We start from the raw sequence: 25,869 nt of genomic DNA on the forward strand, positions 1-25,869 counted from the left end.
TTGCAGATGACGCTGTCGTTTATCGACTAGTTAAGTCATCACGAGATCAAAACAAATTGGAAAACTATTTAGAAAAGATATCTGTAAGGTTCGAAAATTGGTAACTGACCCTAAATAGCGAAAAGTGTGAGGTCATCCACATGAGTACTTAAAGGAATCCATTAAACTTCCGTTACACGATAAATCAGTCAAATCTAAAGGTCGTAAATTAAACTAAATACCTAGCAATTACAATTACGCACAACTTAAATTGGAAGGAATACACAGAAAATGTTATTGGGCAGACTAACCAAAGAATGCGTTTCCTTGGCAGGACACTTAGAAAATGTAACAGAACTACTGAGTGCCTACACTACGCTTGTCCGCCCTCTTTTAGAATATTTCTGCGCGGTGTGGAATCCTTACCAGATAGCATTGACAGAGTACATCGAAAAAGTTCAAAGAAGGGCAGCACGTTTTGTTTTATCGCGAAACAGGGGAGAGAGTGTCACTGAAATTATACAGGACTTGGCGTGGACACCATTAAAACAAAGGCGTTTTTCTTTGCGGAGAAATCTCCTCATGAAGTTCCAGTCACCAACTTTCTCCTCCGTATGCGAAAACATTTTGTTGACGCCGACCTACATAGGGAGAAACGATCACCATGATAAAATATGGGAAATCAGAGCTCATACGGAAATATATAGGTGTTCGTTCTTTCCGTGCGCTGTGCGAGATTGGAATAATAGAGAATTGTGAAACTGGTTCGAGAAACCCTCTGCCAGGCACTAAAATGTGATTTGCAGAGAATCCACGTAGATTTAGAAGTAGATGATATAAAGCAATAATTAAAAATCTGTTGTGTATCGGAGCCAGCGCTAACACTAGCCGATATTAATCCTATTGTGTGGCTATTAGTAGGGGACAGCAGAATGAATTACATGTGAAAAGCAGTTAGGCAAGAAGTCACACTACCTACAAAATTGAGTAACTAGTTAACTGAAAATAAGTTTTAATTATTCCTCAGCAAAGCGATAACAGGATCGTAGGGTTTTTTTATGTGTTGTTGTGATGTGAATTTTGTTATGGGTTATGTACAGCTTTACATAAAGAAAAAGGGAGGTGGTGTCCTTTGTAAAGCAAAGGGATAAGGAAATGAGAACCTTGGATATTGTGTATTGAGAAGAAATAGATGGAGAGCAAATGAGAAAGAACAAAGGTGTGTGAGGACAGAGAAAGGAAACAGGTGATAGCAGGAGTAAATCTGTGTAGAACTGGAACGAGTCAGTTCCTTCGTATCATGTATGGGGTATGGCTGAAGTTGGCACAACAAAAATCTAAAATCGATTTATATGTTACTTACAGTAAGGCCTAGTAGAGATCCATTTATTAAAATAAATAGGCAATAATTGTGGTGTCACCGCCAGACACCACACTTGCTAGGTGGTAGCCTTTAAATCGGCCGCGGTCCGCTAGTATACGACGGACCCGCGTGTCGCGACTGTCAGTGATTGCAGACCGAGCGCCGCCACACGGCAGGTCTAGAGACACTTCCTAGCACTCGCCCCAGTTGTACAGCCGACTTTGCTAGCGATGGTTCACTGAAAAATTACGCTCTCATTTGCCGAGACGATAGTTAGCATAGCCTTCAGCAACGTCATTTGCTACGACCTAGCAGGGCGCCATTATCATTTGCTATTTATCTTGTGATGCATGTACCGTCAGACCGATGTTCAATTATGGATTAAAGTTAAGTATTCCAGAAGCTACGTACCTTGTTTACTAGACTCAACTCCTATAACTGTTCCAGACCTCACGCCAGCCTGCGTGAGCATAACGCGTGCCTTTCGGCTACCAATCATAGTGGCTTGGTTGTCTTGCCAAGTCACAACAATAATTCAAATGGATACCTTCAGTTGTTGTTTAGGTGTGTAGACAGACAAGCACTGGAGATTCAGTGTCCCGTTAGAATATGTAGTCTAGAAAGGGAGTTGCATAATGAATAAAATTATTAATGTGGGACAAACGAGGTTTCGTTTGTCCCAGAATGTAATGAAATTGTATCACGAGTCTGTATTAACTGAAATTGTGAGCTATGCTCCCAGTGTTTGACTGCAAAGGTTGCGGCTGGTCAGACATGCTGCTCCAATGAGGAAAGTACAGCGAAGAATTCTGCTATAATGTTGTGGAGCTTTCAGTTCAGCCTTTGCTGACATTAGAACTTTATCAAAGGAACAGTGGACAATAGTCCTACAAACAAACAAAAATAAAAAAATAAAAAGACTGCCACATATGGCTGAAGAAGAAAAATATTAAAAAATACACGAAATTTTTGTGGAACCAGCAATAAATCCGTTAGCAATAAGGAATTTAATTTTTGCAGCATGGAAGCAGAGACATGATTTATCATACACAGGAAGGAGAAAGTTTCAGTTTTCCTGAATGGCTTCAGATAACACATTTTAGCTGAGTAGGGGACTGGTCCATTACCTTTCTGGTCATGGGCCATTTCTATAAATCTGAAGAGAACTTGTAAGAGAGCAACCATCAGCTACAACTGTGGCGAAATCAGCACACTAGATCATTCCTATGCGAATTAACGTTCCCTATTTGTAAATACAGGAAGGACTGCTAGGCTGTAAGAGGTAAAAGTGGTTATGACATTATTAGAGTAAAAGAGGAGTTTGATACCCTAAATCTTGTAGATGAAGCTGTCTCATAAAACGCGAGGTCTATCCACAGCCAACAAACATCACAGCAGAGACAAGCAAGGCCTGTAGATGACTCTAGGAAGCGAGCATGAATAGTTACCAGAAGAATCTGTGAAACATAAGTGATGCGCTAACTTCGGCCGCCATGCTGTTTGGAAGGAACACGCAAGATGGTGCATCGTTTAACTGTTGTCCAAGGGTTATTGACCGTAAAATCATCATAATGTTAGTGTTAGAATTAGTAACATAATATTCAATGGTAGCAGTTGCTGTTGAAAAATCAAAATGGTAGTAATAGGGGCTTTCCATACTTGTAGAAGTGGTAGTATGTGCTGTTGCAACAGCACTGATACCAGCAGGTATAAGGTTAATTGTAAAATAACTAAAACCTGTGGCTCTTTCTATGACGCTGTAAAGGAACACCCGATCGTGAATGGATAAGGTGCAATAGGAAAATTAGTGCAACATTTATAAAGTAAAAAAAATTGAAAAAATTATATTATGAAGTTCTCATGAACGTAATTTTATATATAACAGTCCACTGTTGTCATCAAGAAAGTAGACTACGATAAATAAATAAAACACAGCATGAATAGAATTGACACGCATATTGCTGTATTATAATCGTTATTATGCTCTAATATACGGATTTCTACAGAATGAAATAAACTCTTCATCACTATATAACTGGTATCAGTCTTAAATACGTGCTCCATTGACGCTGCTACATATGAGCACATCCAAGTGAAATGAAATCATATTGCAACTAGGGTTCTCAACGGGCTGAGTAATGCCACATTGCTCCTCTAAAACATGATGAGAGTTTGTGCCAAATTAATTTCTTGTGCCCTAAGCCGATAATTGTTTGAACCACATATGAAACACATTGGCGTATGAGGCTAAAGAAGTATGGCACCATTCTTTCATTCCGGTTTTGATGACTTGAATTAGCAAGCACCGACTAAGCGACGTGTGGTCACAGATCGCTGTTGCCGCCGGTGTAAATGTACGGCCGCTCTTCGGATGGGCACAGGAATCTCGTGAAGGGCTCCTCCCAATCAACAGCTTTGTAGCCCACCGGCTCCAGCATGTTGTTCCAAAGGGCGTTCGCAGCTGTGGGCAGAAAATCACAATTTAGTAGGTCTTCATAAAATGGATACAATTGCAGTCGCTGAAAAGCATCACTGAACTATGTTTTATTTCTCACCGTAGGATGATCGCTCTCACACGGTTACAAATTTCTGGAAGTGGTAAACAGTGTGATATCGTGAATAATGAAACCTGCTGTTACCATAGGAACAACTGCTCATAGCTGTAATGTAAATTGGGAAAATGTGCTACAGCTAGAGAAAAACTAGACGCAACCAAACTAGCGAAAGAGGCAAGTCTGTCCCTTGTGCGATACACCGTTTCGCACTTCCCCCCTGCTACGTATAAATAATAATGGGAAATGGCGGCGGTAATAAATGAAAATGTAATTTGATTAATTCTAGAAGTATTTGCTAATTACATACACAATACAGTGGGGTGGAAATAGAAAAGTATATCGTCATCTGAAACAAATCCATAAGCTAGTTCGAAAATTGTTGTCTTAAGGTATTAACTTCTGTCTATAGATTGCTGCCAGATCATTAGTGGTTACAAGCATTATCAGAATATAATGCACAACTAAAAGAAGACTGTACTCAAGATAATAAAACAATAACGATTACAGAATTGAATCACATAACAAAGTCGTATTATACAAGTTTAAATTAAGCCACAGTAACACCAAAATGTGATTCATTAAAAAAGTTCTTCGCTAACAGTAAAGAATGTAGGAAAAAATGAGGTAGAGAAAAATAAATGACGGAAATGAAACATAACAAAAACATACAGTAATGAAAATTTCCTCGTTCGTTTATTATTATGTTCTTATTACTGTGTTGTCTTTATTAATGTTCTCATGCTTTGCCAAACATAGACCGAGAATTCAATAAATGAAATCAAAATTCTTCAAAAGCAAATACTGAACACATCACTTGGTTTTATTGAACGTTTATTATTATGTTCTTATTATTATGATGGTTTTATTATTGTTAGTTCTGCCAAACACAGATCGAGAATTCAATAAATGAAAACATAATACTTCAAAAGTAAATAATGAATAGATCACTTATAGCCACCAAATTACTGAGATTTTTATTTATTTTTTTCTGTCAATTACCAGGAAATTTACACTTGAATAGTTACATATTACTAGGAAATTCTAGGAATAGTATTCCTGAACGATAAAATTCAATATTTTATTGTATATGATCCCTTTTCTTAATGCTGACTCTAATAAGATGGCCTGGAGTTATTTACTGTTATTTGATTTCCTTCGTCGTCAACTTGTTTGCCAGTAGATCATTTAAATACATACAACATAGGAATTTCAGAACTGGATACATGGAGTACTTAAGGGCACTAAAAAGTGACAGCTGTCACAGCAGATTTGCAGGGCAGTATATGGATATGGCCCACAAGCCAACAGACTTTAACTCAGAAATAAAAGTTAGTAAACTATATACCACAGAAACTAATCAATGAGGTCAATACTCGCATACAAATAGCTGTAGTAGCAGGTCATGACTCAGTAATAGAACTCTGTTCATTGTTCTGACAGAACTGTCAGTGAAAACAAAACTGAAGCTTGTATATAAAGGATCTATATATATACATATATATATACATATACATACATACTATATATATATATATATATATAGTATGTATATACAGGCCTTTTCCTCCTCTGTTAATGCTGCCACAAATTCACGTCCAAGCTTATCCGGTCGTCCGAGCCACTTTTATTTGCCCTGCCCTAAATATAGACATGCAGGGTGTTTCACAATTCACGTTATGTACTTCTAACGTTGTAGAGAGGACTGAATAGATCACGTTTTACATAGGAACCCTCGTCTGGAAACATCCAACGACCCTACAAAGCGTCAAAGCTTCAGACGAAGGCGCCTGTAAATGTATGTATATACAGGGTGGTTCCGTGTTGATATCACACACTTTCTAAGATGTTGGAGAAGGATAAATGTATCAATTTGAGGGGAGGGTCCCTGTACCATAAACGAACTAATCGAAAGTTATAAGCAAGAACCGTTCTGTGGCTACGAAGGCTTTCCCGGCGTAATAATTGATAATATTCTTCTCGGGTATGCAGCCGGATCATAACGTCTTCATGACACAATATTTCCGCGGTCCAACTGGCCGCCATCTTCAGGTGAGAGTGTTGGTGCATCACGGTCGACAAAGCTTTCGAGGCCGGATACATTTGGCACACCAGAACCACCTCGTACAATAGCCACGGTTAACCATCCGTTGCCATGTGTGAAGGAATCATTGATGTCAATGCTGAAGTTTAATCTGCATCCACAGAAGACTGCTGGTCCATCGAGTAGAGAATGTGCAGCGACAGATTTTATAGTATTCTTTTTCTTGTCTGCAGCAGATGTTGTCATTTCAACGTCTTCAATAGTTTTATATATGATGAAATGACAACATCTGCTGCAGACAAGAAAAAGAATACTATAAAATCTGTCGCTGCACATTCTCTACTCGATGGACCAGCAGTCTTCTGTGGATGCAGATTAAACTTCAGCATTGACATCAATGATTCCTTCACACATGGCAACGGATGGTTAACCGTGGCTATTGTACGAGGTGGTTCTGGTGTGCCAAATGTATCCGGCCTCGAAAGCTTTGTCGACCGTGATGTCATCGCATATAGAACCTATCATGTTACCGAAAATGCTAATAAAGACTTCGGCAAATCCACTTATATGTCACCATCACCTTTTACTTTATATACACGTAGTAGACGTAAGTTATCATCTAATGAAACTGTATTTATTTGGATCAAAGGGAAAGGTACCTGTGAATATGTAAAATTTGTTGGTGATTGTACTTTATATTTTCATAAATAAAGTGATTTGTAGCGTAGCTGGGAACCGGACAAGGGTACATCTAGAATCTGTCGGCCATAGAGCGAGAACAGCGTGTTACGTCAGCTCTCTGAGCGCTTGACCTTTGACCCCGGGCACCAGCACTCTCACCTGAAGATGGCGGCCATTTGGACCGCGGAAATATTGTGTCATGAAGACGTTATGATCCGGCTGCATACCCGAGAAGAATGTTATCAAGAACCGTTCTGATACCTCTGTCAGGGTGGTACATGTACAGGTTCTGTTGTTGCTAAGATTACAGATTTGGAAACTTTCAGAGGTAGTAGTATGGACCAAAATAAGAAAAATGTCTAGTAAACATGAGCCGTGTGCGGCTCGCGTTAATGCCGTTTGTTCTTTGGCTTTTTGTCACATCGAATCTTGTTTCTTCCTTACTTGCTGACGTTACGAAGTTGCTAGCTTGCCTCCTTGAGTGGCAGCAGCAGCGCTTATCGATACTAGTACTATCTTTGGTGTGACCGCTAGTATTTCCGGGTGGTGGTGGTGTGTGTGGTGGTCAGTCAGTTGAGACGGAGCAGCGAGAAAGTCTCTGCGGCGAGAGGGCAGGCTGGGACCGCTGGCGGCGTGCACCCGCTGTAGGATCCTGAGGGGTTCGCTGCGAGTGCGACAAAGTTCGCATCCCACCGAATCTGGACGCTGATGTTGAGTGATCAGTTAATCTGTTATGAAACCTCAACTATTGTGACATCTCTTCGTTCATTTGCGGGTTGTTGCTCCTTGGGCCATTCTGGATAACAGCAACGTATGATGTGTTGGAGTCTGCGAAATCTTGCAGCGGTCTTCCTATATTGTGATTAATTATTAAATTGACTGTTACTTGCCAGTGAACTGCACCAGCGGTATTTTCTGCCCTGTGGCCGTTAACGCCCAAGTTAACTCCCCTGGTCCTTAGCGTAGTTTTCCAGCATTGTGCCTTTCCTCGTCGTGTTGATGCTGTGCGGCATGGCGTGTAGTTCGACAGCCTTTTAAGGTGCTTTTTTCATATTTTGCTTAGAGTGGTTATTGTTCCCTTGGCTGTTTTTAGACGCCAATTTCTGAAGACGTAGTTGTAGTGTTGTTCTTATCCTCATCCTCGGCCGATATTTTCCATCGTTGGTCGGACTGAAGGGAATTGGTTAAATTGTTGGTCGGTCCTTGGGCTGTCTCTTGTTTGGGATTATTTAACTTCTACTCTTAGCTGCCTGTCTCGCCTCACCTTACGTTTGAGCTACCTTCTCAGGCCGACCCTTGGAACTGTTCTGAGCACCACTTGTTCTGTTTGTTTTAGATTGTGATTTTCATTTTAGTTTGAAGTATTGTGCGAGGCCTTCAGCTGTGTATTAATTCAGTTCTTTTTAAATTTTACGTAAAGTTTTCAGCCATGTTAAATTAAAATTTTGAAGATTGATTTTATTTAAAAAATATTTTTTCCTTAAAATTTGTTCTATCTGAAATTGTTTGTAATCCAGGTCGTAAGCCGTTAGTTGTTCAATATGTTATGTGTGGCCTTCAGCCGAGGACTTACGTGAACCCCATTTTATAAGACCTTCAGTCGTGTGTATTCTTTAAAGGAAAATTTTTTATAAGAAGGAAGGGGCTTATTTTAAATTGTTCTCTGACTTGTTGTTCAGGCCTTCAGTCGTTGTTTCAGATTTGTTTGTGACCTTCAGCCGTGCAATTAGTTAATATTTCTATAATTAGGCTATCGGCCGTTCTGTTGTGAGTTTAGTAAGAAATTTCTTAGTTAAAAAAATTGTTTATTGTGTTTTAATTATAGTTGTCCTTCAGATGTGCAGTGTAGGCCTTCAGTCGCTAATTGTTTTCAATTGCATGTTTTTTTTTTAAATTTACCTTCTATTTTTAATTGCTTTTTGATTTCTAAGCCAGGCCTTGAGCCGTTCTTGTTTTTGGTGTGGTTTTGGGCCTTCAGCCCAGAAAGAATCTCAAGTTTTCTTTAACTAGGCCTTCAGCCGTATTGTCTAATTGTGATCTTTTAAAGCAATGTGTAAATAAGTGGTTCTTAGAAAAATAAAGTTGTGTGCTTGATTGTGCAACTCACAGTAACTGTTTACGGTCCCATTCACAATCGTAACCTTATCCTGAGCGCGCTCTGAGTACCTCCCAACCAGGTTTGAAAACATTGGCTCTAAAATTCATACCTTAAGAGCGATGAGCACTTGTTCAATAGCGAAGACGTGTTTGGCAGTAGCGAAGATGAACGCGTGCTTATAGCTCTTCACGTATGCATTTCAGAACCCATATTTATTGGACTTTTTTCCTTATTTTGATCCATGCGACCACCTCTGGAAGTTGCCTACCATACATTCGCAGCAACAACACTACGAGTACATGTATTCCACAGATACAGGTATCAGAACGGTTTTCAGTTATAACTTCCGACTCGTTCGTTTCTCGCTCAGGGATCCTTACCTCGAATTTATACATTTACCCTTCTCCATAATCCTAGAAAGTTTGTGACATCATCACGTAATCACCCTGTATATACATACATTCACAGGCGCCGGTGCCTCCGATTTCGATGCTCTGTAGCATCGCCGGATGACGTTGGCGGATATGGGTTCCTATGTAAAACATGATCTATTTAGTCCTCTCTACGACCTTAGTAGTGTATACCATGAGTTGTGGAACACCCTGCATATATCTACAGGGTGGGGCAAATGAAAGTGGCTCGAACGAATGGATACGATTGGACGTGAATTTGTGGCAGAGTTAACGTAGGAGGGAAAACCTACAGTTATTTCCAACAGGATGGAGAAACTGCCCATATAGCCGGCCGAATCTTGGAGCACATTTACACAATATTCACGCCTGGCAGAGTTGTTAGCAAAGGTCTGTCTGGTCGTGACCATAACTGCCTCCATGTCACCTGATCCGTCACTGTGGGATTACTTTGTGCGGGGAGCCCTCGGAAATTTCGCAACAACCCTCATAGCCCTCAAGAACTGCAATCAATGACAAGCCGAATAACTGCTTGCATAAGGGCCAAATGCGGACCAAAGCGTTATTGGCTTGCTCATTTTGTGAAGCTCTTTCTATTAAAGAAATAGCCCATTTTTTCTGGAATTATAATTATTTGTTTGTCTGTACATGTGCATCACATCTACCTACTTCCGTCCCATTCAGGTAATTTCTTCGTGGTGGGTTGTTTTGTTTGTCTTAGAATGTATATAGGCTATGTAGAATAATCCTCATCATCAGTTGTGTAACATCCATTGCTCAATACGAGACTGCTCTCGACTTTTCCATGCTTTACTGGTTTCAGCTGGTTCTGAACTTTTCCTACTGGCATTCACCCACCTTCCATTGTGTAGCCGGATCATTTTCTTTTCTTTCTCTTTGAATGTAGTGAAGGTCATTCATTATTGATCCATATACCGTCCATTCGTCACGTTGCACGTCTCGACCTGCACCATTTAATTTTCATTGCAGTCATAATTACATCTTTCCCCGTATGCCTCAAGATGCATCTCTCCGTTACTGACCGAGCAACCCGTAGCTTTTGGATAGTTTCCGCACCTACAGTCCATGTCTCACTGCCATGCGTAAAAATGATAATGCACATTAAATAAATGTCGGGTGACACCACGGCGTGGTGCATGTCTTTCAATTGGACGCCACTTCGGTGAATTGTATGTCTTTAAAACCAACGGCAACCGGTTTTCCCTGGAGGGTCACCCATCCAAGTAGTAGCCGGCTCCAATGTTGCTAAAATTCGGTGATCGTGCGGGAACCGCTGTTACCAACATGACAAGGCAATTTGTTGTAATACATCTGTATGTTAATGACAATTTCTGTTTTTTAGAATTATTTTGTTAGTTTATTCTCTTTCGTTCAATATTTGTATGTTATATGAAGGTATATGATAACAAAATAACTGTCTATAAAATACTGCAAAGAAAATAGAAAGATGCATTACACAGTCTACTACAGACAACAAAGGATTATGTCATGGATAGCAAAGGCCCAACAACATTTTAGGAAATATTGTTATCATGCATTATCATCGCAATTTAAGAGTAATTCTAGGCAACATAACGTTTCTGTCCGTCCGTTTTGTTAGGGGATGGCGGGAGAAGGGGAGGGGGTTCATCTGCAAGGATAAAAATTTCTGAGTCATGAGTCATGCAGCGGACCCAGAAGAGAGCTCTGGGGGGCTATAAGTTCTCATGCTATTTTAATTAGACTTTCGCCCCTGAGACAAACATTTTGACAAAGAATATCTTAGCCGTAGCTTACAGGTTATCTCTAGAAAAGTTATTGCGCTCAACAGATCGTTATCGTTTAACGGTCCTTTGCCTTTCGAAACAACGATCTGTGACTCGATCATCTCTCACGGTCCGTCTCAAAGCTTCAGTCAGCCACATCTCCATAGAAACACACCGAGCGAGTTGCAGCAGTGATGAGAAAGTGGACTCATTTTTTCTGATTGGGGGGAGGAGGGGGGGGATCAGGACGAAAATTCAAATTCCCGCACTGCCACACACATTTAAGTTTTCCCTAATTTTCCAAAATTACCTAAGGCGAATGCCGGGATGACGCTGCCCTTTTCCTTCCCCCATTCAGAGTTTCTGCTCTGGCTGTAATGACTTCGTTCTCCTACCTTCCATCCTATAAACTAACAAATTAAGCTACTTCATTCTCCTTTTCTAAATATACACAGCGATTCCGTGATGGTGTTACCAACTTTCACGGATGATGCAGAATGGTAAATGTATAAATTTTAGGTGAGTGACCACAGTCCGGAAACGACTGAGTCGATAGTTATAATCAAATATCCTTCCGATACCTCTGATAGTAGAACACGTGTGCTGGTACTGTAGGGTAGGCAACTTGCAGAAGCGGTAGGATGGATCAACACAAGAAAAAAATGTCACGTAGACATAGGCTCTATAATTCATACTTTAAGAGCTATCAGCACTAGTTTCATCTTCCGTAATGTGAAACATGCCTCTTCTACTGAACAAGTACCTATAGCTCTTTAGGTATGAATTTCAGAGCCTATACATGGTGTTCGGAAATTCCAGCTACAAATTTCTAGGACTTGTAGAGGGAACTGAGTAGAAAATATTTTGAATTGAATACCGTGCTACATCCATTTGAAAACTTATTGGTAACGCACGAATTTTACAAGTTATTTATTAGGCGTGACCCAGAACATCACCTATTGTGCAATTCCACTCATTAATAACCAAAGAAACAAAAAGGAAACGTGATGCAGTACGGCCTCTTCCAGTTCTGGCGTGCCGCGTCTCCTTGGGGCACCACAGTTACGCCTGCTGACGGTGGACGCATCCCTTTCTCAAAGCCGTTGCGTAATTTTGGCACAAAGCGTATGCGATGGAGTCGGACATTGTGGGTAACGATCTTGATTACTGTGAGCTTCCTCATACAGAAGAGTCATGTTGCTGTATTCTGCAAATGTGTACTCAACCTTGTCGCTCTAATACTCATAAACGCGTGAATGAGGTTCGACTCAGATCAGAGAGATAGGATAGACGTCAAATTACATCAGCCTATCCGACGTAAGAATCCCCTCCCACCATGACTACCCTGTTGCACATCTACATAGCAGCAACGTGCTTTCAAACGGCTGTAGTACGGAAATGATACGTTTCCGGACATAGGTTCCTATTCAAAAGAAAAATATCGAAACCAAAGAGCCTGCAGCAGAACAGATGTGTTCCATAGTACTGAAGATGGAACATGCGCTCATCTCTCTTAGCTTGATGATGATGATGGTTTGTGTGGCGCTCAACGTCGTGGTCATTAGTGCCCCTACAAGTGCCAATCCTTTCATTTCCAGTCTCGCCACTACCGGAATGACGATGAGATGATGAGGACAACACAAACACCCAGGCCCCAGGCAGAGAAAATCCCAGAACCGGCCGGGAATCGAACCCAGGACCCCGTGACCCAGGGGCAGCAACGCAAGCCACTAGACCACGAGCTGCGGACTCATCGATCTTGAGGTATGCATTTTAGCGCCCATGTTTGCTTGGCAGTTTTTTCTTGTTTTGCTCCGCTGCTGAAAGTTGCCTACCCTACAATCGTAGAACCAGTACTGCTAGGTACATGTATTCCACTGTCGGACGTATCAGAGCTATTTTCGCTTCTATGTTTCAACCCGGTCGTTTCTGGACCAGGGTCCCTTACCGAAAACTGATACATCTACCCCTCTCCATTATCCCTGAATGTAAGATTATTACGGAATCGTCCTGTATATGTCTTTCGTTTCCATTGGTAACTACGCGTTGGTCGTTCTGTAATGTTAATAAGTTAATTTCAATGTTGTGCGGTCGCATTATGTATGTGCTCGACTGTAAGATATTGTATATTTTAGCAGCACATGGAGGGCTGTGACAAGGAATAAAACGTAGCCCTGTTTTACAAAAAGATAGTCAAACTGTCATATGTGCTTCGATTCTGGTGAAGTCTAGTTTACAGTTACGTCACATATGCTCTAGATATCTTGATAATTAACAGGTCACATGCTTTTCACTCACCTCTGGCATGCGCTTTTTGTATGAAGTGGAAACAGTCAGGCGAAAAGTATGAGAAATCCGTGTAGCCAAGGCTAACCGTTGGAAATGTAGCGTTCTTCGCGAACGGCTGGCTCACCACGGCGAAGCCATTGAGCCCATCATATCTGCTGTCCGCCGCCTGCAGCAAAGATGACACACAATAGGTAAATAGTACGCGCAGGCAAGTGCAGCCAGGAAAGGAAATGTAACATGTTTTCTTTCCGATTATGTCGTGGGACGGACGCTGACTAAGTATTGCACAAATTTTTCTTTCGAAAGGTTAGTTTTGTTCAGGATTTCGATACATCATATGATTCCCTTTTCTTTTGCCTCTGAACCCCCGTTTTTCATTGTAATCTCCGTTCAATGCGACTGGCTTACTGGGAGGGCATGTTCGCCCTCATAGTACTACTCTGGTTGACGTCGAATCCAACATCTTGCTTCATCAATATCCTCCCCATTATCCACGTACTGAGTCCCACGGAGTGCATTCCTCATTGCACCAAAGAGATAGAGGTAGGAAGTGCGAGATCTTGGCTGTAGGGGTGGATGACGAAGAGCAGCTCAATAAAGTTGCGTAATCTCCTCTCGGGTGCGCAGGCTTGTGTGAGGTCTTGCGTTGCCATGGAAAAGGAGAAGTTCGTTTGCATTTTTGTGGCGAAGAACACGCTGATGTCGTTTCTTCAGTTACATGAGGATAGCACAATACGGGATGAGCCACTAACTGTAGCCATCCGGAATAACTCCGAAAGTATGATAGGAGCTGAAAAGTTTGTGGGACAAATGTTGCATGACACAACGGGGGCCATAATATGATGTTGGTTTTTCGTTGCTAGGTGGGGTCGCGTCAGAGACATGAAGGTCAACTTTGTTTTCTAAGTTGGATGCTACAGTTTGGTACCTATTTTCTGATAGTGACTATCGAGACGAATCCAATGATGTGTAACAGTAAGATATTTGAAGGTCAACGAAGGTCAAAAAGGTGGCATGAACGTCCATTTACAGAAGGTGTTCGAAATGATGATCTTTGGTATCAATGCAGTGCTGCAATCTTCTATTCATGGACTGAGTGGTATTCCTTATCATATCGGCACTTATCGAAGGACATGCTCTGACAATTCTGTCTCGCATATCTTCTGGTGTACCTGGAACGACTTTGTAAACAATGTCTTTTACGAATCCCCACAAGAAAAAATCTAGAGGCGTCAAGTCTGGCGAACGAGCCGGCCACGACACATCTGCACCGCGTCCAATCCAACGATTTGGGAATTGTCTCTGCATCTCATTTCTAGCCATCAGCGAAAAATGTGCAGGGCACCTATCGTGTTGATACCACATTCTGATCCTTGTTGCTGAAGGTATTTCTTCCAATAACAGACCTAATGTTTCTTGCGGAAATGTGGTGTACTTCCGACCATTAAGATTTCCTTCGATGAGATAGGGGCCCATAATTCTTTCCTCCAGAATCCCACACCATAGATTCACCGATCACGGTTTTTGGTGTGCAACGTGCCACAGCTAACATGGATTTTCAGTTGTCCAATAATGCTTGTTATGGAAATTAACATTTCCATGGTTCGTGAATGTAGCCTCGTCAGTAAATAAAAACAAAGTAATAAATGTGTCATCCCTCCGAATCTGAAGTTGTGCCCATCTGCAGAATTCAATGCGACGCATACAATGCGTACCTGTTAATTCTTGATGGAGACTGATATGGTAAAAATGATATTTATGACGATGCGGAACACGAACAACACTAGTCTGGCTCATGCCACATTCCCTTGCGATTTGACGTGAACTAAAACAAGGATCTCGCACTACAGTGGCAAGAGCACCAATTTCCGTTTCCTCGTTAGTAACTTTCCTTTGCCGGATATGTTTCCAATGCGTTAAAGATCCAGTTGTTCTCAATTTATCATACACATATTTACACGTGGGTGATTAAGTTGACGATGTGTTTCAGCGTATAAGTCACTGGCTCTCACTGAATTTCGTTGGCCTTCTCGGTAAATTAGAAGCATATCGACTTGTTCTTCGAAGGAATACATCATTCATATTCGCTTGATTCGACGATAGTACTCTTACTGTTCTTATAAGTTTTGTATTGCGAAACCGTCGAATGGTGTTTACATGTCAATGGCACGTTAGATGGATACGCCGTATTCGGTGAATATTTACTCACTGCACGATATACGAGAGAGAATTGTCAGAGCATGTGCTTCGATAAGTGCCGATGTGATAAGGAATACCACTCAATCCATGGCAAAAATATTGCAGCACTGCATTGATACCAACACGTTCTGTAAATGCCCGCATCTCGTGGTCGTGCGGTAGCGTTCTCGCTTCCCACCCCCGGGTTCGATTCCCGGCGGGGTCAGGGATTTTCTCTGCCTCGTGATGGCTGGGTGTTGTGTGCTGTCCTTAGGTTAGTTAGGTTTAAGTAGTTCTAAGTTCTAGGGGACTGATGACTATAGCTGTTAAGTTGCATAGTGCTCAGAGCCAACCAACCTTCTGTAAATGCCACCTTTTTGACCTTCGTTGACCTTCAAATATCTTACTGTTATATATCATTTGATTCGCCTCGATAGTCGCTATCAGAAAATAAGTACCAAACTGTAGCATCCCATTAAAAAAAATGTTGTCCTTCATATCTCTGAAGCGAACCCACCTAGCAATAAAAAAACCAATATGATTTTATGACCCCCATTGTACCATGTAACATTTGTCCCACAAACGTTTCAGCTACTATCATACTTTCAGAGTTATTCGAAGTGGCCGTGCGGTTCTAGGCGCTGCAGTCTGGAACCGCGAGACCGCTACGGTCGCAGGTTCGAATCCTGCCTCGGGCATGGATGTGTGTGATGTCCTTAGGTTAGTTAGGTTTAAGTCGTTCTAAGTTCTAGGGGACTGATGACCTCAGAAGTTGAGTCCCATAGTGCTCAGAGCCATTTTTATTCGAGGTGGCAATAGTTAGTGACTCACCCTGTATACTTCAGAATTGATGGTTGCACCGTCAGGGAGGACATAAAACTGGATAACCCTTTCAGAGTCCCAGAATACCGTCGCAATGACTTTACCAGCTGAGGGTGCGGCTTTGAACTTTTTCTTCAGAGGAGGGGTGGCGTGCCGCCACTTCATCGATTGCTGTTTTGGCTCAAATTGTTCAAATGGCTCTGAGCACTATGTGAGTTAACTTCTGAGGTCATCAGTCCCCTAGAACTTAGAACGACTTAAACCTAACTAACCTAAGGACATCACACACATCCATTCCCAAGGCAGGATTCGAACCTGCGACCTTAACAGCAGCGCGGTTCCAGACTGAAGCGCCTAGAACCGCTCGGCCACCGCGACCAGCGGAAAAGAAGAGAATCAAAGCATTCGAGATGTGGTGCTGCAGAAGAATGTTGAAAATTTTGTGGACTGATAAGGTACGGAATGAGGAGGTTCTCTGGAGAATCGGGGTGGAAAGGAATATACGGAATATCCTGACAAGGAGAAGGAACAGAATGGTAGGACATATGTTAAGACATTATGGAATAACTTTCATGATTCAAGAGGGAGCTGTAGAGGGTAAGAACTGTACAGGAAGACAGAGATTGGAATACATCCAACAAATAATTGAGGACGTAGGTTGCAAGTGCTTGAGATGAAGAGTTTTTCACAGGAGAGCAATTCGTGGCGAGGCGCATCAAACCTGACAGAAGACAGAAGAATATCGCCCTCCCCCCTCCTCAAAAAATAAAAAGAACTAACAGTAAGGGAAAAACAGATTTCTGCTAGAGCTGAAATGGCCTGCACTGAAATTTGGTATGTGAAGTGTTCAGTCTTCCTCCAAGAAGTAAGAAGCCTCATGCTGTTCCCTGTACCATACGTTGTCAAGGTTTGATTTAGGCGGTGGTAATGAGCCTAATAATGCGAAATATTCAGGCGCAAATTACAACTACAAAGAAGAAGAAGAGATCCAAAATGAATTTTCACTGTGTAGCGAAGTGTGCGCTGAGTTGAAACCAGATTGAAACTGCATGCCATAGCGGGACCCGAACCTAGATCCTTTGCCTTTCGAAAGCAAGTGCCTCCCTATCGATGCATGACTCACAATGCGCCTCTCCCCCCCCCCCCCCTCACCCCGACAGCTTTACCTCAACTACGGTAGTATCTCATCTCCTACCTCCCAAAACTCTTAAAACTTCTCCTGAAAGAAAAGAACTGCGGAGACATAGTTAGGAAACAGCATGGGGGATTCTTTCCAGAATAAAGATATAAGAGATGAGGTATTTGCGTAACTGTAGCTGTGAGTGTGTGTTTGGGGGGGGGGGGGGGTGGAGCTTGGGTAGGTTTGGAGGGGAAGAGGTGTGACTCGTCTTTCGTTACGGCAGTCGGCGGCGGAGCACTTGCCTGCAAAAGGCAAAGGATCTAGGTTCGAGTCCCGGTGCGGCATACAATTTTGATCTGCCAGGAAGATTCAAGCAGAAGATTTTTTATAGGTAAGTAGACTATCAAGTAATGAAACTACTTGCAGAGAAAACACTATGAAAACAAACAATACCCGCCAATGCGACAAGACAGGTAAGCCAACAATTAGAAATTATGGAAAAACAAATAAAATAACTTGGACAAAAGAACACAGACTTGCAGGATCGTCTATCGCTGACTTCTTTGAAGTAAAACATTTTCAGCAAGTGGTTGAGAATTCTTTTTCTGACTGTCAACAACGAAAAGACAATGTGTTAAAGGCCATCTGAAGGATTGCGACTTAACACTTTACATATAATGAAGCGTTTTTAAACCAAAGCAAATACATTTCTTTGTTTGGCTAATAAATAAGTTAATAATGATAACAAAAATATAACACAGAAAACTCCGGTTACATTCACAGTAGTGCATGAGCTAGACGTATGTGTGCACGAGTGCGCGCATGCGCGCCTTGTGCCTGTAAGACTCTACGCGGTTCAGTAAAGCTGGATGGTCACCAGCGACGCCAGCCTTTCCTCGCAGCATGTCTGTTGGCGATAACCAACCGTTTATTCCTGTAACCGTATCGTAACCGATAGGAATCATAGTCAATCATAATCGGTTTCAAACCCGACATGAGCTGCTGATGTCACTGAATGCAGGTCCATCTCAACCTGTTTCCGCCCGAACCTTGCGAAGAGGACTGCACGCATTGTACATCTGGAACTCGGAACATTGCAAAAGGCCATTTTGCTTCTATAAAAGGTGCCCTAGCTCTCCTCTTTACACTGAGAATAAAAATATGTAATTCTCCACGAGAAGCTGATGGCGTGAGCTAGAGGAAAGCGAAATAATACAACAAGCAGGTGACTCGTGAAGAAAATTTGTTTAACTGACTTATTTATTTTGAGTGCGAGCCTCCAGTCTTTATGCCAAGTGCTGAAACTCTGCAGGTCTTCGCGCATTCTAACAATTTTACGTTCCTGAACTTCTTTGTATCAGCCAGGTCGACTTTATTTGCTATAGCACTCCGTCGTCAAGCAACGAGTGGCCCATCAGGAGCATCCGACCATCGTGTCATCCTCAGATGAGGATGCGGATAGGAGGGATGTGTGGTCAGCACACCGCTCTGACCAGATCCGGTAGTATTCGGTCGAGTAGCTCCTCAATTGGCATCACGAGGCTGAGTGCACCCCGGAAAACGGCAACAGCGCATGGCGGCCCGGATGGTCACCCATCCAAGTGCCGGCCACACCCGACAGCGCTTAACTGCGGTGATCTGACGGGAACCGGTGTATCGACTGCGGCAAGGCCGTTGCCCTTATTTGTTATAAATGGCCCTAACATTAACATCATCAGTCATGAAGGTGCTCGTTGTTTTTGTCCGAAGCCCTACTAAATGAGTCTTCATAGTGTTTTGTACCGTTTCTGTCCATAGCGACCTTACTCTAGTTTCCATCAGATGAATTCTTAAAAGGAGCGCGTAATTAATGAATAGAGGGCTTACCACGTCTATTTCGACTTGCTGCCAGCGACGCATCACCTCGACGAACTCCGGAAGGCGGTGCCGCTCCCGCGACTGGAAGATGCAGGGACACAGCAGTGTGACGAGCGCAGCGCATTCTGACGTCCGGCCCGTGAAGTTTCTCAGCAGTTCCAAATCTGCGGGAACGCATTCAGTAAATGAACCGCAGCTGGGTACGTTCCGATAGTTTTAAGAGGAAGTGTGAAAGAGCACAGCCTTCTCTGCTGCGCTTATGCTCAGTTCACCAGAGCAATAGACACAAGAATGAAATGATTTGTTATAGAAATACTTCAGCACTCTCAAAAGGAGGGATATCAGAAAAAACAACCGTATGGGAGAAGACTCTCCTTGGGCTTGTTGGCGAAAGGAAGAAAAATAAATCAATCACGATATCTTCATAACATTTGTTCGATGTCCACAAACGTAATGGAGTGCAGTACAAAAACAGAGGAGTTACGTTGAATAACTTCGAAAAAGAAATGGTGGTAATGAAAGTGCAACGTGGAGGCTGGGCTGAAAGCGCCATGTTAAGAAGGATGTGAGACCGATCTGATTCTTATAATCACTAATCCTTTTGCATAACTTTAGCGTGCTGGGTGTAATGGGACAGAGACTCATTTTATATTTTGATGTAAAATGAGAAAGCCAGAAGTGGATGTTTATTTGGTCAGGGATCAGTTTCGGGTTACGACAATTCTCAAACCAATCTATTTACAAAAGACAAAATTACGATATATAAAACACTTGTTTATCTTACATACGGGTGCAAAGCATAAATGGATAGAATATCACAACCAGTACATACCAATATTTGCCAAGTAAAATCTCTGTCCAAAGTAGTAGCAAACAAAGTTGGTACATATGTGTATGGTCTCAATTAATGTTCTTTAAGAAACTTAACAAACGATACTGGTCAATATGGAAACTACTAGGGAACCTAGGAGACGTCACGCCCTCTTCGAGACGTGATTCTTTTATTCCCGGAAAAGTTGTTTCCAGAGAAATCCTCAATCTTAAATCAAGGAGTGTAAAAAAAAAACGGTGACATGCTTATTAAGAAGATGCATGCATTCCAGCATTCCCACTGATGTGACTTTAGCATTATCAGGATTAATACATTCTGTAATACCATCTTGAACAATGGTGAAATTGAGTTTCAGGAGCTACTCTGTTTTAGTTTATCTTACAATTACTCTAACTCCGACGCTATGAGTATCAGTAGCCATATGGCCTGGTTGTGGGTAACTCTGTCTCTCAGGATTGCTCGCAAATATTTTCACGAATGATTTAGAGAACAGAGCCTTCGATTTGCGTTTGTAACCTCTCAGTGACGTAGCCTTCCATCAAAGGTACGTTTATTATGTTTTTATTATTGTAAAAGGTAACCATATTTTCAAAACTTCCATGAGCAGCATCCAAAAATCAGATATACATTAGAACTAGAAGAGGATAGTAAGGTCACTTTTGTGTTGCTAGGACAGATCAGAGCCTTTGTTTTTCTATTTTCCGAAAAACTACTATGTCAGACGCGATCACTTGCAATGATTCGAACCATCCAGTTAGACACAAAACTGATTGTCTTCACTCGTTGATTAAGCGCTTATTAAAGTCACCATTGGACTAGGAGGACTTTGATAGATAGCTCAATATTTTCAAACAAGTAGCTTTAGGCAATGGCCACGAGCAGTCTTGGGTCATTAGGCTTTAAAATAAACATAGGCAGGATGGGCGTCACGGGTTAATGGAGCTAAGAAATATCTGTTAATACAACATAGGGCTTCTATGTCAGATTCATTGGCCAGCGCTTTTCCAAAAAGAGTTAAAGTTGCGTTTCGTACAAGCCACCAACTTAAACTCAAATTAAAACACGAGTTGGATGCTCAGGGAAGGCATTCCGATGCGAAAAATTTCGTTCCTCGGGGGTGTGTCAGTTACAACTTCATTCTTGTGAGTCCTTCTACATAGGCCAAATAGGTAAAAATTTTATTTCCGTTATAAAGAGTATGTTAATCCGAACAACAAGACAGCATTCGGCCAGCATCTTCAAAAGAAGCGCTATTCTGTAGAAAATATAGATTATAAATCCTCCGTTATACAGCAAAGGGTTTGCAGATGGAAATCTTGGAAGAATTGGAGATTTTCAAGAACAAAACAAAAGAACGTGTTAAAATTTTAAATGAACAGGTAGATTTTCGTTTTAACAGATTTTTTGCTCTCTTTAGGAATGTGCTGTAATCCACACTTCTGTAATTATTTAGAATGTCGGAGTCTCTCGTCTCCCCCACCCCCTCCCCCCATCATCCTTGTCCCCTTCCAGTTTTCCCTTCCCCTCCATTCCAAAACTTTTAGTTCTTTTTACGCTCCCTCACCTTAACTGCAACTCCAATTTGCCTACCCTTTCTATTTGTCCTTGCCCCCTTCTTTCCTTTCTTTAATCTCATCCCTGTCCTTTCTCCACATCCTCTCTGCTCACCCCCTACTATTTTTAGCCTTGAGAGCGGCTCATACGCGTTGGGTTGCATAGCGGTCACTGTAGTGTGTCATTTCATCCAAATTACTGTTTTCATTGTATTAAGGTTGTAATTTAAGGTCCTTTATATTCCGTATGTTTGAAAGACTGATTGTACCTTATTGGCTATGTTCTTCATCCTAAATGTCTTTTGCACTTTAGCCTTCCTCACCCCTTCCCCTATATCCTTCCTTTCACAAATTATACAGCCGTGGATGGCTCTCGGCTCTCGGCTCTCGGCTTTGATAAGACTATTGCTTCTCTAAAAGATTCGTGTGCTTAGACTACTTACACAAAATTTGGCCATTCACAGTATCGTTTGAAACGTTTGGCCCATATGTCTTGAAAGCTCGCTACGCTTGATAAAGTTAATTCCCAGCTTCTAGGTTTTGTAATGTTACTTTATGGTACAAATTTTCCGATAGTAATTTTCTGTGTAATTATGGAAAATATTTATTGTAATGCAGAGCTTGTATTTTATGCTCATCATTGGTTTGCACATTTCTAAATAAGCATTACAGTTTACTTTGCTACAGTCCTCAGTCTAGACTCTCCTTAGCCTCCTATCATCCCCCTCTCCTCCCTAGCCTTTCCCTCTTTGTTGCTTCCCACCTCTCTCTACTCCTTTCATCCCATCGACCTCATCCACTTCCTTTCCTTCTGCTTTTCTTCAGACTACCAAATAAGTAATTATGGTCATTGTTGATGAGATAAGGATTTCATTCCCAATACTTTCAGTTTGTATGCACAATTCTTCATTACATAAAATAATACTTTCACTTTTGTTAGCGTCATTCTGGAATACTGGCTGCGTAAATCACGAAAATTTAGCTGAAACGTAGTATAAACCATTTACTGTTATTCATCATTCACACATGATTATTAACCGTAACCAGTTGTGCCCCTTTAAACTCGAATGCCACTTCAAACTCGAATTTTACTTCCCTAATAACAAATTATAACAATTTTTTCCTCTATATCACGAAGTGATAGTCTTTCATTCATTGCATTTCCGATGATTAGTTATCGCCCATATAAATTTCATATTTTATATTCACAATGATTGAACGTAACTCCTCTCCTCATTATTCAGACTGCTTTCACTGACTCCACTGACTCATTGATTCGAAAACGAGCACGTGCTCGAATCAGAATCTTCGCACTGTATACACTACACCGCCCATCGAACATGCGTCCCCCAAAGCTATAACCCTGAGAGATACGCTGTATTTAAACGAAAAAATAATAATAAACCGAAAAATAGTTTTCATAACAATGATTTTAAGAGGAGACATATTACCATCCGATACTTCCCAAGTTTAGGAGCGACGTGGATTTCTAAGAGGTGGTTCAAAGGATTGAAATTCCAGTCCTGAGGAGAGATGAGCAGAGGTCAACAATTTCCATCTGAACTGTTACCGGCCTGATTTATCTCACAATCACAGTTTCGACATAGATGCCATTTGCAGATGATAACTTACTCGTAAGTGCGTCAAAACTTTATTCGTTAGTGTTAAGAAGACATAGTCTTCGGGTTCAACAAAACTGATATATTTCACATGACGTGTGTAAAAATAAAGTTTCCGTTTAAAGTTAAACAGATGTGTGAATATGTTCCGGCTCGGGCTAGATGTCCTCTTAACGGTTAAGAATATGCATCGACGTATGTCACGTTGAGTTACCATTTTAAATGTCACACGTTCAGTTACCGATTGAAAATGGCACATACGTCGAAAACACAATTGTAATTCTAATTAATCTAGTAACAGTCCAAGCAGAACACGTAATTGCTAAGATTCTGTAGGACAGTAGATTTTAGGAAACAGAATTCTATGATGCACAATGGGTGGCAAGAATTTATATGTCAAATCAACATACAGTTGAAAGCTAGTTACAAAATTTCTCGAAGGCGAAATTACTTGAAAACTTCATAAATTAATTTGGCTAGCGATTAAGGCGTTTCCGTATTGTGTAACTTCAATTAGTTGTATGTGTGCTATGCGAATGTAAATGGAACAGAAACTATGTTACTGTTAGAAGAATTTGACAGAACACTGAAAGACATAAGTCGAAACAAGGCCCCAGAGGTAGACAAAGTTCCATTAGAGCTACTAATTGTTTTGGGAGAGCCAGCCATGACAAAACCGTTCCATCTGGTGAACAAGATGTATGAGACAGGCGAAATACCCTCAGACTTCAAGAAGAATATAAAATACTAACACAAATTCTTTGCAGAAGAAATTCTAAACGTGGTAGGGGTAAAATACAGGGAGCGAAAGGTTGTAACGTCAGAATAGGAGTCGTAGCATGATTAAAATTAATGCTTCATACTATCTGATATACAAAATCAGAACTAAATCGATCTTTCATGCAACTAATTAACTGTGAAGTAATCTCAGCCCCAACAACCGCATGCCTGTAGAAACAATATGTGTCGACCTATTTTCTTTTTCATTCTTATGTGCACGTCCTGTGTTCTTATTTTCGTTTTTTTCCGCCCTTCCTTGAAGTGTGTGGTCACGTGTGAGTGATTTGAATGTAGTACCAGACGAACCAGAGACGTGGTGGGTTTCTTATCTTCTACCAACCTAAACGGTGTCAGTGGAAGGCAGAGAGCAGGAACAGGAGGGTCTGGCCATAGATGTGTAAAGCTAAACGTTTTTCTAGCAGAGGTTGGTCATAGGCTCCCCCCACCACCTCCGGGTGCTCGGGGAGAGCTCCGGGCGAAGGTTAGTCAAGAGTTTCTTTGAAGACAGGTAAGCGACCAAACGTTCCCTCAGAACGGCTGCGTCGAACACGGGATAAAAGGTATTTGAATATCTTACTTATTTGTTACACTCAACAATTTTTCTCGTAGCTATTTTTGCAATGATCATTTCGGTCCGGGTTATAATTTTTAGTCCAATTAATCGGGTGCAGAATAATGTGATTTCCGTTAGGCGGGACCACGCGGTCTATAAATTCAAATGTCAACCCAAACCTTAAAAGTTACAGCTTGCCTTCTTATTTTTATTTGTGGTGAAATTTTTTAAATTATAAAAAAAACTCTATCGAGAGTGCATGTTGCAAGATGAGCCGGTTTGTTTCCAAGCGCTAAAAATATGCCACCACCAAGTCCTGCTCGATACCAGGCACAATTCTTCTGACTAAAAATGCTGTCGATATTCGCTTGCCCGTGTGGATTTAGTGCATGTGAATGTCTGTGTTTTAAAATAGAGCAGTGACCGCGTGCTGCCCAGATCTTCCGATCCCCACAGGACTACGCAGATTAAAGCGAACGCGGCTTGTAATTCTCAAGCAAGAAAGACATACGATCCCTTATAAAAGTATCATGAATGTTTGTCCATCTGTTAAATGCAAAAAGATTACTGTTAAAAAAGCAAAAGATTAGCCGAAAATAAAGATTTTGTCATTTAAAGATAGTTTCCGTTATCGCTAATTTATTTCTCAACATGTCATATTAGTAGCATTTGATGAATACGCTCCCCAAATCTAAAGTTCTTGGCACAAGATTGCTTCACAGCACATTGTTTTCTCTGACTGCCCCCAAAATATTTTTGCGTTATCCGTTGCGACCTTATAACATCTGTACGTGAAAAGGAACACCCGGAAATAACAAATTCAATCGGTATAAAGATTGTTCTGGAAACTTAGGTGGGCCTAAACCTTAATCAAATAATGGGCAAAATAATCAGAGAAGGTTACGTCGCCAAAAATAAGAATGTACCAAGATGTTCTATCACAGCAGACCAATACAAAAAGAATAAAAGTAATTCCTGCTAGCAAAAATAAGCAACCCCTTCATAGTCTGCCAATACAAATTCTATAATGTTCAATACAGGTGAGTAGCAGGGCTATTTACAATTTGGTCGTAAACCTGATGGCAGTTTGAAGTATCAGGGAGGAACGAAAGGGAAGCATTGGTTGAGAAGGGAGTCAGAAAGGCTTGTAGCATATCCCCGATGTTGTTAAATCTGTATATTGAGCAAGCAGTAAAGGAAACAAAAGGAAAATTTGGAGTATTAATTAAAGTTCCACGGAGAAGAGATGAAAACTTTGAGGTTTTCCGATGGCATTGTAATTCCGTCAGAGACAGCAAGCGACTTGGAAGAGCAGTTGAACGGAATGGATAGTGTCTTGGAAAGATATAAGATGAACGTCAACAAAAGCAAAA

General features: G+C 41.3%; 1 protein-coding gene and 1 pseudogene across 2 annotated transcripts in view; both read right to left on the reverse strand.

The window, feature by feature from the left end:
• Positions 1–3,197: 3,197 nt before the first annotated feature.
• LOC126091140 (phospholipase B1, membrane-associated-like) overlaps positions 3,198–25,869 on the reverse strand; it is a 135,835-nt gene continuing 113,163 nt past the window's right edge. Inside the window, exons 5-7 of one of the 2 annotated variants that reach the window (XM_049907038.1) lie at positions 19,169–19,323; positions 13,192–13,348; positions 3,198–3,803 (exon numbers count right to left, since the gene is read on the reverse strand). In XM_049907038.1, coding sequence (XP_049762995.1) covers positions 3,667–3,803; positions 13,192–13,348; positions 19,169–19,323 — 449 coding nt within the window. In that variant the 3' untranslated portion in view covers positions 3,198–3,666. The remainder of the gene's footprint in view (positions 3,804–13,191; positions 13,349–19,168; positions 19,324–25,869) is intronic. The other variant, XM_049907039.1, reaches the window with a different exon arrangement.
• Positions 18,864–18,981, reverse strand: LOC126098664 (5S ribosomal RNA; annotated as a pseudogene).

The sequence above is a fragment of the Schistocerca cancellata genome, chromosome 1, assembly GCF_023864275.1.
Source record: "Schistocerca cancellata isolate TAMUIC-IGC-003103 chromosome 1, iqSchCanc2.1, whole genome shotgun sequence".
NCBI classification, from domain to species: domain Eukaryota; kingdom Metazoa; phylum Arthropoda; class Insecta; order Orthoptera; family Acrididae; genus Schistocerca; species Schistocerca cancellata.